Source organism: Theobroma cacao, chromosome 4 (genome assembly GCF_000208745.1).
Source record: "Theobroma cacao cultivar B97-61/B2 chromosome 4, Criollo_cocoa_genome_V2, whole genome shotgun sequence".
Classification (NCBI taxonomy): Eukaryota; Viridiplantae; Streptophyta; class Magnoliopsida; order Malvales; family Malvaceae; genus Theobroma; species Theobroma cacao.
Window position 1 is genome coordinate 30,694,987 of NC_030853.1, and position 12,864 is coordinate 30,707,850.

A 12,864-nucleotide genomic window follows, 5' to 3' on the forward strand; every position below is an offset into this window, starting at 1 on the left:
TTTACCAATTAATTCTTCCAATTCATGGTTGAAATTCCCTTTTTAATATTAAAATAATCATAACGTTTTAGGTTAGATTGTTAATTATACATGGCCAAGTAAATTGAATTAATTGAAACCTTAAAATAACGAAAAAGTATCGAATTTGACTTGTATTTGATCAATATTTGATCGGTTTTATTAATATTTTTGTATTGTATAGTATACAAATTATTAATTAAAAATATTATTGTTATTAATATTATTATGTATATTAATTGTATCTTTATATGATTATACAGTACTATATATATTATTTATTTTAAAGTATATATTGGTAATGTTTGATTTTTTGATTGAATATAAAGAATCGATTGAAATAATCAAATAAATTAAACTAAATACCTGATTAAAATATGAACCAAATAAATTAAATCGATTTCAGTGTCCAACCTAGCCTGACAAACCAAAGGCCTTAGTAGATGAAAAGTTTGGGCTAGACTATATATTTAGAAGCCCAATTAAGGCCCAATCATGGGGCTCAGTGAGGAAATTTTGCTCTAGGTTGCAGAAATACAAGCCCAATAGAGGCCCAATCATTCCATAGTAAAATCATTTTCCTTATAAACCCTAACCCTAAAGCTTTCAGCTTGTCTAGGCCTCTCACCATTTCTGCGGCGCTCGAAAACCCTAAAATCAATCAAGGTAACCCAGCTCTGTCTCCCAATCTCAAACTCTCTGTCCTCATTCATATATTTCACGCTTCGTATTGAATCATATCTTTGTTTTTTTTTTTTTTGTTAATCATCGCCGAGATTAGCAACCAAAAGAGGTAAAAATGAGCAGAGGAGCAGCGGCTGGCGGAGCCAAGGGAAAGAAGAAGGGAGCAACCTTCACGATTGACTGCGGGAAGCCGGTGGAGGATAAGATCATGGACATTGCCTCACTGGAAAAATTCCTTCAGGAACGCATCAAAGTTGGCGGCAAAGCTGGTAACCTCGGAGACTCCGTCACCATCACCCGCGAGAAGTCCAAAATCACCGTCACCTCCGACTCCGCCTTCTCCAAAAGGTATTATTCGAATAAATTTAAATAAAAAATTCCCCTTCTTCGTTTTTGAATAAAAAGATCTAATTTTTTAAATTATTTTTAGTATCTCTCGAGTGTTGTTAAGAACAGTGATGAGATAAACAGACCTGTAATGAAATTGCGGAAATGATCGCAATTCATTTAAGAACATCTAAGGGACTGAGTTCTTTAATAAACACTCACTTTTTATGTTATTTATTTATTTAGTTATTCAGTGGCTTCGCATAAACTTAAAAACTGATAAATTTACTAATAGTTATGAGTTTTTGTGACTGTGAAGCCTAAATTTATTGTTCTCCTCGCTATCCATTTCCATAATTATATGGATTTTCGGACGTCGGGGACCGACATCCCGGAAAAATTCTTTCATGTTTTCTTTTGTTCTTTTAGGGTTGTTAGAAGCTCTGAATTATGGGTTTTAATTTAAATTTTAAATCGATAATTGGCTTTAGGTATCTGAAGTACTTGACAAAGAAGTACTTGAAGAAACACAATGTGAGGGATTGGCTCCGAGTGATTGCTTCCAACAAGGATCGGAATGTTTATGAATTGAGATACTTCAACATTGCTGAGAATGAAGCAGAGGAAGAAGATTAAGTATTTTCTTTCTGTTTTGTGTCTTTTGTTTGAAGAAGAACTCATTACACCCTTTCCCTCTTGTGTTTAGGATTGCTTATGTAGTTTTTTTCTTTGGAGATTGTTGACAGTACCAAGTTTTGTTTTTAAGAGATTATTCAACTACTTTACCCTCTGCTTTTTCTGGTTTGTTGTTGTGGATGAGCTAAGGGGTTTTTTCTTTTTTTTGTTTACCTTATTACTCTGTTCATGGTTTGGGTTCTTTGATTCGCCAGTGAAATTGTGGATTCCAATTGAATTGTAGTTGTGAACTTGGGTGGGTTTTCATGGTAGCTGCCATCTATATGCCTGGATTTTCTATAACCCACTGTAGAAGCTAGGTTGCCAGACTTTATGAGCCCCTTTTATCCTCCTCCTTCTCTACTGTAACCAATGGAAGAAGGATGTGTTTCCAAATCTATAACCATCTTACAGGTTCTGTATGAAATCTGGTGTACAAGCCTTTCACTTGGTCTTGCTCTCGGTTAGACATTCCCAACTCCTCCCTCATCAGGCTGTCATTTTAGATTTTCCAGTTGCATGCAGAGGATAGTTTGGAGATCATTGGGGTTACATCAGCAAGTTTGCATATATAACATGGAAAGGTTGCAGAGCAAGGCTAGGAGGAGAGAGTATCTGGGTAAATTTAGCAAAAATATCATAGAATTACAAGGCATTGAATGTTCATTTTGTGCTAGATATTTTAATATTTTGGAGTTGAGAGTTGAGGTGAAAGTGGGAGAAATTTGCAAATAAAGCTACAAGAGCATGGAAATAAGAAAATATAATTTTAGATACAAAAAGAGACTTCAAAGCTTAAATCAACTCTTATTTCAAGATACATCTAAATTAATCTCAATTGATAGAATTAGACATTTTGATGATTAAGATATTAGGAATTGACTGTTGTCATTTTGGGCCATGAAATTTTGTTTTCAAGTTGCACACCCAAAGTTTTAGCATGGAGATGACATATTATATAAATTTAAGTTTTGGGGTTGGAGAGGCAATAGTCCAAGGCAAGGAAGAGCTGCTTGTTTCTTGCTGCTGGGAATTTTATACAAAGTATTTGTTACAGAAATCATAGCTAACAGACTATCTGAAAGGTCCAAACTTCCATGCTTCAGAGACACTTCCTAGAAAGACATGGAGCTCGCTTGAATTATATCCAATTCAACTGTCTTCTCGTCCATGAAGCTGGAGAAGTGATGATGGGCTAAAGGATTTACAGCCATTCGTGTGGAAACCAAAATTTATCCAGATTTTTTTCATTTTTTCCTTTCCATTTTCGGACTCTTTAACTCCCATCTTCAATTGTCAATGGCCCATGATCATTGACTCTTGATTACTATGGAAATGTACTGGGATTTCCTATAATGAAATTCGATGTAAGTGGCGTCAATGGACCAGTTCTGAAGGCAACGGGTTTGGCATGTTTTTTGTCTAAAATGGGTTGAAACAAGGTTATACCAAATTAAGCAGCTTATGGTCGAAGCTTGTCACCATCCCAATATTCTGCCCGCACCCCTAAGGAAGGTCTCGTGGTAAGAATGCAAAAGCATTCAAAAACTGGAGAAAGAAAAGGCTGGTTTACTTCCTTAATTAATTAGAGCTATGGACCAATCTTAAACTTTTTCCAGACAATTGGGATTCAGTTTCTTGAAAGGCCAAAGTTCATCCATAGGCAGAGCAACTTGAGCTCATGTATAGAGTAGAGGGCCCCCACCCCATTCCTCGTGACAAGACCCCCAAGAAAGCTTTTGCATTAGAGACAGAAAAGCAAGCTAAAGAAGCCTAGGGCAAGCTTTTGACCTGTAGGTGAAGCCCACACGGGGTGGCGTGCATGGTGGAGTTGAGCTGCATATGACAAACTGAGATTCCGTGAGGCAAGATCGAGAACAACGAGAACTGTTGTCTTGGTTTCTTGACTTTAGTATATGCAGATCATGGACTCATTTAAACCACTAGTAGAGAGAGAGATAGATGGAGATGGGAGTGCAACTTGGGGAGAAAATTTTACACCAACTTGGCCTCTCGTTTCCTATAAATAGATACGTTTGGAACATCAGTAGCTGCAAGCGGTAAGCTTAAACAGCCTCTGAATTAACCAAGCCATGGCCTTGAAAACCCTGATGTATGTTTGCCTCTTGGTCGCTGCAATGGCATTGGCAGCCCCAATGGCCGAAGCCCAGCTAGGTGGGCTTATCAGCGGCCTCCTTGGCTTGATTCGAATCCAAGATACTGTATTTTGCACTATGGATGGCAACATGGGCGTGAATGGCACTGCAACCCCAGTTTTCCCTAGTAAGTTTCCTACTCAGGTCTATCCATCACTTTGATTATCAAAAGTGAATACCACTTAACTTACTCTCACTTTCTTTCCCAGATGCCCTGGTGCAGCTGCAGTGTGGAGCTGGGAACGTGGTTTCCAGTGCAACAACCAATGGATCCGGCGTATTCTCAATCCTGTTGGACCCGCTGCAATTTCTTCTCCCTTCACTGCTGAACAACTGCAACCTAGCAGTCAAAACCCCTCTCTCCAATTGCAACGCCGCGCTGCCATCCGTCGGGGGATTGATTTCGTCCTTACAGTCTCTAGGAAGCACCCTCGTCGGGCTCCTCAACATCATCAACATTGTCCCTGCAGGATTTCGGCTCTTACCATCAACTTAACCATCTGGATATCCATTTAAACATAAACATTTCACCGAATATATCCATAAATAAGGTTGGCCATTTCTAATGTTAATGACCACCACAATTTGATATTTCTTTCTCTTAAGATTTAAACAAAAATTGTGTGCTTTATGAAAGTATTGTAACCCCTACTAGCTTTCCCATGGAATAAAGTTGATATTTAGTTTAAAAGTTAGTGTATATATATAAAATTATTTATTATAAGTTATTGTGTGAAATGCATGAGTTCATATTGGATGTTCATGTGTATATGCAAATTATCAATTAAGAGAATAACACAATCAATAATTTTTTTTTACATTAATTGGTTCATTAAAATTTTTTAAATTACAAAAACTCTTAAAAAAATCTAAACTAGTTTAATTTTATTAAAAAATTAAAAGAGAATTACAAATCCAAGACCAAGACCAAATAAGTCTTTTGTAACTAAAACCTCGATTTCATTTATATTAATTGATTCATTAAACTTTTTTAAATTACAAAAAATAATAAAAATCTAAACTAGTTTTAAACCTTTCAAAACAAGTAATGGAGAGTTTTTTTTTTCTTTTTAAAGGATGGTGAAATTTTTATTAAAAAAAATGAAAGAAAAATTATAACTTCAAAATCAAAGATGAGAAAATGTCAAAGAAAGACTCTTTAATATAAGATTTTTTTTTAAAAAAAAATATTTTGTACGTAAAATCTCGATTTTGTCAATCCATCAAATAATGATTGAGTTTGTCTTTTTTAAAATATGATGGAAAGATAAATAAAAAGTGTTTGTTGTAGCTATAATTGCATGAATATCTAGTGAGAGAAGAACACTTGTAGCCTTTATGGACCGTCCACATATTGAAACATTATCATATACTATAAGGATTATGCTTGTGAACAATACTTTTTATATTTACATTCTTGCCACGCAACGTGCTTTAGGAATTGCTTAATCCCTGCCGTCTAAAATTCCCTTTTTGTCTCTTTGCCGGTGGAATCTTCCAATCACAGCATTCCACGTCTATGTCTATCCACAACCTCTTAATGCTTAAATTGATTAGCACTCCATTTATAATTTTTATTTAATCCTTCAACCAAAATATTCAATTTTTCTTTTTTTTTTTTCAAATAAATTCCTTTTTCACATATTATATGAATTAAATTTGTTTTTATTGCAAATGAGAAGATCAAAACTATTTAATTTTTTTGTTTTATTTTATATAAATTTAAAATTTATATTTGATACATTATTTATGTATAAATTTTATATATTATCTTCATTGTATTAGGGATATAAACTGTCATATTTAATTATAAATTAAAATTTTGATGGAAGAGTATCAAGATAAGATCCAGCTAAGACCATAAACTTTGTATCTTTCTAACAACAAAATCAGCTTTGGTTACATCCTTATCACCTTACATCAGGTTGGTTGGTGCAAACAAGGACCAGCACTTTCACAAAACCGCGTGTCAGCTCCTAAGAGGAAGACTCTACGAGATCCCCAAGGCTAAGAGTGTTAAAAAGAAAGGAAAACAAGGCCCAGCCCAAACAAGAACGTAAGCTCTTTTAGTTATATATATACCACCACATAAACCCTAGGCTTCTTCTTCATCAAGACAGAGAGTGGCAGAAAGCAGGGCCGCTACCTTCATCCTGTGCTAAGCTACTGCAGGAGTTTTCTTCTTCAGAAGAACAGCTTCTGCAGTAGCTAATATATAAAAATTATAAATACTCTTTGTACTGTTGAAAAGTATATAATATATATATATATAAGCAAATAGAAATAATGGCTCGCCCTCTCTCTTCCCTTAAGCTCCTTGTTGCGTCTGTTTCTGATGGTCTTTCCCTTTCCATCTCCCGGTAATTATGTTGTTTTATTTTTATGGCTTATTTTTTGTATTTTCTGGTATGGATACGATGGTTTAGTTGTTGGTGTAACATTGATTTGAACGTGGCTGCTTGTAGGAGAGGTTACTCGGTTACACCGCATGGAGCTGTGACGGCTGCCTTCGGTAGGGGAGAGGCCAGGCCTGGAATGGTGGGGAAAGTTGAACAGAGGGGTGTGATGAAAGAAGAGTCGGGGGCTTCTACAGCTTGGGCCCCTGATCCTGTCACTGGGTACTACAGGCCTGAGAATTGCCTGGCGGAGATTGATGCAGCGGGGCTCCGAGAGATGTTGTTGAATCACAAGGTGAGAGCACACTAGGAAGATGCAGCATGTGATGACACAAAGCAGAGCAGATCATTTGCTGTTCTTGAGCTTCAAAGATTGGGGGTTCTTTTCTTTGGTTTTTTCAGCCTGTTTGTAGTATTCTATCACTCTTTTTCTTTGAGTCTTTATCATCATCATCATGGTGTTGACAAAGAGTGGAGTAGTGTGGTGAACTTTAATCTAATGGAGATAAGTACCAGTTACTTTTCTAACTAGTAATGATCAAATCAAATAATCAATGTTTAAGAGCGATGAAAACCGTGACACGTTAGTCCTATGGGCTACAGGCAAGGGCCCAACCTCCCAAAGCCAGATGACAATTTTATTAAATGACTAGCATTTGAAAGCAACAATTCCTTACTCCTATAACAGGTGGATCAGCGAGTTTTTCATCACTAAGCTTAAGAGGTTCATTATCTGACTCTTTTCGATCCTCATTGGCGCAAGCAAATAAAAAGGAGTGTTGTTTTTGGTTGTCCATTATGTTTGATCTAGGTTTGGTAATTCATGTTTTCGTGTTTAAAACGTGTTAAATACGATTAGATACGAAACACGTTAAGATTAAATATGAATACGATATAAATATTATTTATGTTTTAAATTTGAAATACATATATGTATATATTTAATAATCATGTAACATGATATAACACATTTAGATACGTTTGTTAAATATGTCAATATATGATATGACACGATTAAATAAAAATATATATAATTAAATATAATTTTATTATTTAAATTTAAAATTAATAATTATAAAAATAATGATAACAAAACAAAATAACAAAAACATCAAATATAACAAAATAAAATTTAAAATTAAGATTTGAACATGACATAATTACATTTTTATCTTTATAAAATTTAAAAATTTTATTAAAATAATTATTTAAAATTATTTAAGTGAGACTAAAATAGCCTTTGACTAATAATTTTTAACAAATTGATAAGTATATCATGTATACACATTTAAACACGATAATATAATTAAATACGCTTATACGTTTAAACATGATATCACGATTAATACGATTAATTAAATATATTTAAACGTATTTTAAACATGTTACTCGTGTCTGATACGTTAATATATGAAAAAAATTTTATATTAAACGTGTCAAACACGAAACATATTAAAGTTAAATTTAAACTTATTTAATCTTGTGTCTTTTTATATCGTGTTAATGTATTATGTTTAAAATTGTTTAGTCTAGTTTGATCCATAGCTAGCGAATAGTAGGAAAATGAAAGGCTTCTAGCTTTGCCAACATGACAAAGTCAAAGATATTGGTCTAAGGCCTAAACCCTTTTGATTCATTTCATCAAAGCCTAAATCCATAATGTATAGGGACCATGGCCTGTAAACCTCAAATTAAGCCCATTCCTGTGATTTTCTTTTTGCCCTTTTTTTTTTAGAAGAAAAAAAGCCAAAAAGGATTCTAATCCAAAGCTTGTGAAGAAGGTTCCTTTTCTTTTCTTTTTCTTTTTCTCAACTTTTTGCCTTTTCCTTCTTTACTTATTTCCCTTGGTAAATGAACCCAAAAAAAGGTGTTGGGAAATGGAGATACAAGTATAGAACTAATAGAAAATTCCTGGATGGGCCCAAACTTTAGCAAACGAAACAATCAATGTTGTGGAAATTGGGCCAGAAACATCACCCGGGTGGGGGGGGTCCTTACTCGTTCATATATTTGGATTTGGTAGCATGAACCATGAATCGAAACCCATACAGACAGAACATGGAAGTAGCTTTTCAACATTGTTCGATAAGCTATAACCAAAAGAAGTGTCTAGTCCAAGCCTTATGGGTATTGAGAAAAATCTAAAACCTTTGTTTGTTGGGTGAGTTAAAGTACAAGCCGGTCTCCAAATGGGCTCCACAGGTTAAAGTGTGGGAACCATTATTTAACAAATGTGTGTATGTATGTACCCACACAAAGCAGCTTTTGGTCATGTCGTTTTGCAATCTGTCTACAGTGCACTCCATCATACCAAGTCCCCCCTGGTGTCTGCTTCACCTTGTCTCTAACACCTTCTTTCGTTCCTTCTTTCTTCACTTTGTTGAAACGTTAGTTGTCAGATTAAACAGCCCTACCTTCTGATATTGCAACCTCTAATCCATTCTTCTTTTATGTTTTAAGTATCTACCATTCCTTCCCTTTTAGACCTCATCCACAAGCATTTGCCACTTGACCACAAGCTTTTCCTCGATTTAACTTCAACTTCATTTTTCTTAATCAGAATTGTCTGCTAAACATGTAATTCTAACTGAATTTACAGATTGGGTTTTATGAGTTTGTGTTAAGAAAGAAAAGGAAATGAAAAAGAATCTTTTATTAATTTTATTCATCAAGAAAATGGAACCAGTTATCTCATATTTATCTTTTACTTGAATGTCTAGCACTGTTGATCAGTCTCTTTTGCTGTTGGAGGTATATTTTAGCAGGCAGTCACATCACAAATTCATAGCTCTTCCTCCCCCCAAAGAAGGAAATGGCCTGCTGGCTTCTTGAATGGGTTATCTCCATTTTCATCTACAGTCATTTTCTGATATTCAACTTTCCAGGGTCTTTTTGGGTCTTGAACTCTCAGCTTTGCAATGTAGCGGCTGCTTGACTTTGGTTTCATGACAGACTTCCATGGACTACAAGATGGACGAGGGACCAATCTAGAGAATGATTAATCACTTAGCCACTCATTTTCTTGTGTGAAATCCAATGAATCTCATCAAAGATGGGAACACAGCAATGACGTGTGGTTTCTGGAGCAAAATGTACGGTGGTAGAAGCGATTATAAAACATATGAATCAAGGGGGCCAACGTCCCATGTCTCAAATCTTAGAATTTAAACATGTTAAATCCTACATTATGCTGATTATATGTAGATAAGGTGCAACAAAAAGATGAACAGCTCTTTGACATGGAAGTCTGATGAGTTGTTTTTCACAATAATGGCAAGACTAATTCGTGCTTGTGTACCCCCACAAAGGATGCACTAAATTTAATCAAAATCTCAATGAAACAGACTGCAGCAAAACACCAGATTCCTGTTTGAAAAAGAAAACTCCAAGCTCCCACTTATTTATCCATAGTTTTAACGTATGATTACAAGCGTGTCATGCCATCGACATGCCTTTCAATCTTAGCAACTTGTAGATCTCATGTCGTAATATATGTTTTGCTGATGTATATATCGTGCAAAACTTGTCGGATGGTATCGATGTTGAGCTGATTTTCACAGTAAGTAAGGTTTAAGTGGGGTACGATTGATCAAGACTCAAGAGCCTTCTTTGGGTTTGCTTTGCACCGTCCCAATGCCCTCAAAAGCTAGCCGATGGGCACCAAGAAGGAGGTTCCTAAGTCTTGTGGGTTAAAAAGGTGCATATGTGCATGTCCCATGGTCCACAAATTAATGTTCTGCTCCAATAACAGTGTCCCAGGGCAGCAGCTTTTCTCATGTCTCCTTGCAATCCTGAACTTCATCAAATTCTTGCGTCTTATCATGACTTTCCGAGATATTTCCCGCCCCGCGCCCCACCCCCCCCTCTCCCCCCCCCCAAGATCCAAACACAAGCTGGATTCACGTAGCCCCCAAAGTTTCAGTTACATCTTATCTATAGTATAAAACCCATTGTGGTTGGATTAAATTGACAGGGTTTTCGCTGCAAAATCATAGGTCTGCTGCTAAATGCTAATTACCTTAGTAGCTGCTGATATTGCTCAAGGTTTCCTTGAATGTGAAAGTCAATGAATTTGTGTTTCAGTTTGGCAGAAGGGGACCTCAGAGAGAGAGAGAGAATGAGGGATGGAGTACATTGAAGAAATATTACCCTTTGTTGTGAGTTGTAACTCTTTTTCAGTGAACCTAAATTCTCTATTGCGGTTTACCAATATATCATTTATTTTGCAGACTATGTTTGCATCAGATCTCATAAATAGTAGCACAACTGCCCAACCCCAAGCTGCTAACTAATAAACCCAAGAGGTGTCACCATGTTTTAGACGGTTAGTACAGAAAACACAGAGGTTGAAGCAGCTGGCAAAATATTGTCTGTTTGGTAAAAAAAAGCCTTATAATAAATGATACTGAAAAACAACAAATCTTTTGATGGTTTTTAATTAACATAGGCCCATAAAAATCAAACAGTCAAGGAAATGTTAACATGGGGCTACTACTCCCATTTACACATAGCCAAGCAATAAATATGTTTGTATTAGAACTTCCAGTGTGTCCAAGACCAACAAACATGTGTATGCATGTGATCAGGGAAGAAACTTGTTACAGAATATTAAAAACCCACATTTTCTTTGCCATTACATTAAGGTACAACTTACAAATAAACACTACAAAGATTAAAGAATACAATTTTTTTTTAACAGAAAACTTCTGCAGATCACAAAGTGAACAGATAATCATAAATTTGTTTGACCAGTATTTTCTCCTCCTTGAACCAGTTTCACTTTGCCAAACTCACCTGAGTTCTGATACTAGTATTCCATCAGTGCTGATCTCAGTTACCCAACAAAGGTAAGGACCAGGCAACTAATCTAAAAACAGAATTATTTGCAGATATATAGAAACAAAAAAAAATTAAGAAAGAAAAAGAGTGTAACATTACTAATGGAATGGAGTCCAAGAAAGATCATAAACACAGAAATAAGCAGGTAACCAAATGTAATGTGTATTAACCGAAATCAAGAGCTACCACCAAGTTCTTCTCTTTAGCCTCTAACAGCTAACAAGGAAGGAATTGCTGCCAGATTGGGAGTTGTGTTCTTGCTGTTTGATTCTCGAATGATGGTATCTCTCTTACCATCTTTAGAAGAAGGCTTGCTGAAAGCTCTCATGGGGCTGGCAAAAGCCCAACCCCAACTCTTACTCCTACCATGAACAAGAGTCCCGGCCGTTGATTTCCCATTGACATCCTCAGCTGAGGAGGATACCCAGTAAGAAGATGAGGATGAGGATGACGAAGAAGAGGTCATGATGAAACCACCAAAAATGCCACCGCACTTGACCCTTTCTTTCATTGCAGATGATGAGGCAGCAACTTTTGGTTTGCCTTCCCTTTGTGACTCCACTCTTCTAAGAGTGCAATCTCCAAACCCAGTTGAGATTCTTTCAAAGAAATCACCAGAGAAACTCCTGCTTCCACAACCAACAGATCTGGATCTTGAAACCTTGCGCTCAAATGATGACGCAGAGGGAGTAGCTTGACTATTAGGACTATCATCATCCTCCACGACCACAATGCCTCCTCTCTTGGACAATGATGATCCCAAGCATTTCTCCTTTGGCTTCACAACAGAACTAGTGGCTGCAGCTCCTGCTGGTCTTGTTGTTGTTGCTGTTGTTGCAGCTACTGCCGGTGCTGCTAAAGAAGCAATTTTTTCTAGTTTTTTGGTACTATGGGACTTGGAAGAAAGATTAAGAAATGACCAGAAGCCACCTCTCTTCCTGGGACTAGAGTCCTCACGATCATCAACAGAAGCATCCAAGAAACGGCCTCTCCTAGGAGTTGTAGTGGACTTGCTTCTCTTAAAAACGATATCAGGAGCTGCATGATGATCTGATGATGCCACCATGATCTTCTTCTTCTTCTTTGCCAAAAGGAAGGGGATCCTGGCCCGCCTTGTATAATATTCTTGATAATGACTATTATTGCCATTATCATTCCTACTTTTTGTTGATGTTGGACGGACAGACAGAGAAAGAGAAAGAGAAGTAGAAGAAGTACCAACAACACCATTGCCACAACTAGCACCAACGGCACCAGTATCAGATCTAAAAGAAGGAGAAGAAGAAGATGATGATGACCCACGAATAGGCAAAGGAAAAGAAGAAGAAACCAACTTCCCTAGCTTTTCTTGAAGGCAAAATGCACAGATCCCACCAGGGTTGTTTCTATAAGGATGATCGCTGCACTGCATGCCATCTCCCATATCTTCTTCACCAACACCAACCCTTCCTCCTCCTTTGATTCCTTCCATCATGTTATCTTCCAAGGCAATATCTCTTGAGATTCTCCAAGCTACAAATCTTTTACTTGTTATTGCTCTCTTTTCATGTCAAAGATGTGGCTTTCTTTTCCAAGTCACTTTTTTCCTGCCAAGAAGAGATGAGAGAGAGAGAGAGAGAAGGGAAGAGATTGGAAGGGAAGATGCAAACAAAAGAAGAGGAGCAGGGGGTCAGAGAGCGTAATTGAGTGGGAAAAAAAATGGCATTGAAGTAAGGAGGGGAGGAGGAGGGGGGGGGGGGGGGGGTAGGGGGGAAGGGACGTGGAAAGGG

At 36.7% G+C, this 12,864-nt stretch overlaps 4 protein-coding genes across 4 annotated transcripts; 3 read left to right on the forward strand and 1 right to left on the reverse strand.

The window, feature by feature from the left end:
- LOC18603524 (60S ribosomal protein L22-3) lies at nucleotides 602-1,947 on the forward strand. The gene is made up of 3 exons (XM_007035562.2): nucleotides 602-684; nucleotides 800-1,050; nucleotides 1,521-1,947. The coding sequence occupies exons 2-3, from the start codon at nucleotides 818-820 to the stop codon at nucleotides 1,663-1,665; spliced, it is 378 nt and encodes a 125-aa protein (XP_007035624.1). The 5' UTR covers nucleotides 602-684; nucleotides 800-817; the 3' UTR covers nucleotides 1,666-1,947.
- Nucleotides 3,190-4,545, forward strand: LOC18603525 (phylloplanin). The gene is made up of 2 exons (XM_007035564.2): nucleotides 3,190-3,987; nucleotides 4,070-4,545. Exons 1-2 carry the CDS (start codon nucleotides 3,798-3,800, stop codon nucleotides 4,354-4,356), a joined length of 477 nt encoding a protein of 158 aa, XP_007035626.2. The 5' UTR covers nucleotides 3,190-3,797; the 3' UTR covers nucleotides 4,357-4,545.
- On the forward strand, nucleotides 5,912-6,787 carry LOC18603526 (late embryogenesis abundant protein Lea5-D). The gene is made up of 2 exons (XM_007035565.2): nucleotides 5,912-6,220; nucleotides 6,326-6,787. Exons 1-2 carry the CDS (start codon nucleotides 6,147-6,149, stop codon nucleotides 6,564-6,566), a joined length of 315 nt encoding a protein of 104 aa, XP_007035627.1. The 5' UTR covers nucleotides 5,912-6,146; the 3' UTR covers nucleotides 6,567-6,787.
- Nucleotides 10,860-12,809, reverse strand: LOC18603528 (serine-rich adhesin for platelets). Its single transcript, XM_018120436.1, has one exon. The coding sequence runs from the start codon at nucleotides 12,567-12,569 to the stop codon at nucleotides 11,298-11,300; it is 1,272 nt and encodes a 423-aa protein (XP_017975925.1). The 5' UTR covers nucleotides 12,570-12,809; the 3' UTR covers nucleotides 10,860-11,297.

What these genes read in the sequence shown, in the direction of transcription:
- LOC18603528 (XM_018120436.1), bottom strand. Translation starts at nt 12,569, where the DNA reads ATGATGGAAGGAATCAAAGGAGGAGGAAGGGTTGGTGTTGGTGAAGAA.
- LOC18603525 (XM_007035564.2), top strand. Translation starts at nt 3,798, where the DNA reads ATGGCCTTGAAAACCCTGATGTATGTTTGCCTCTTGGTCGCTGCAATG. An exon ending in TGCAACCCCAGTTTTCCCTA is followed by an intron (nt 3,988 to 4,069) that starts GTAAGTTTCCTA and finishes TTTCTTTCCCAG; the next exon opens with ATGCCCTGGTGCAGCTGCAG.
- LOC18603526 (XM_007035565.2), top strand. Translation starts at nt 6,147, where the DNA reads ATGGCTCGCCCTCTCTCTTCCCTTAAGCTCCTTGTTGCGTCTGTTTCT. An exon ending in CTTTCCCTTTCCATCTCCCG is followed by an intron (nt 6,221 to 6,325) that starts GTAATTATGTTG and finishes GGCTGCTTGTAG; the next exon opens with GAGAGGTTACTCGGTTACAC.
- LOC18603524 (XM_007035562.2), top strand. Translation starts at nt 818, where the DNA reads ATGAGCAGAGGAGCAGCGGCTGGCGGAGCCAAGGGAAAGAAGAAGGGA. An exon ending in GACTCCGCCTTCTCCAAAAG is followed by an intron (nt 1,051 to 1,520) that starts GTATTATTCGAA and finishes AATTGGCTTTAG; the next exon opens with GTATCTGAAGTACTTGACAA.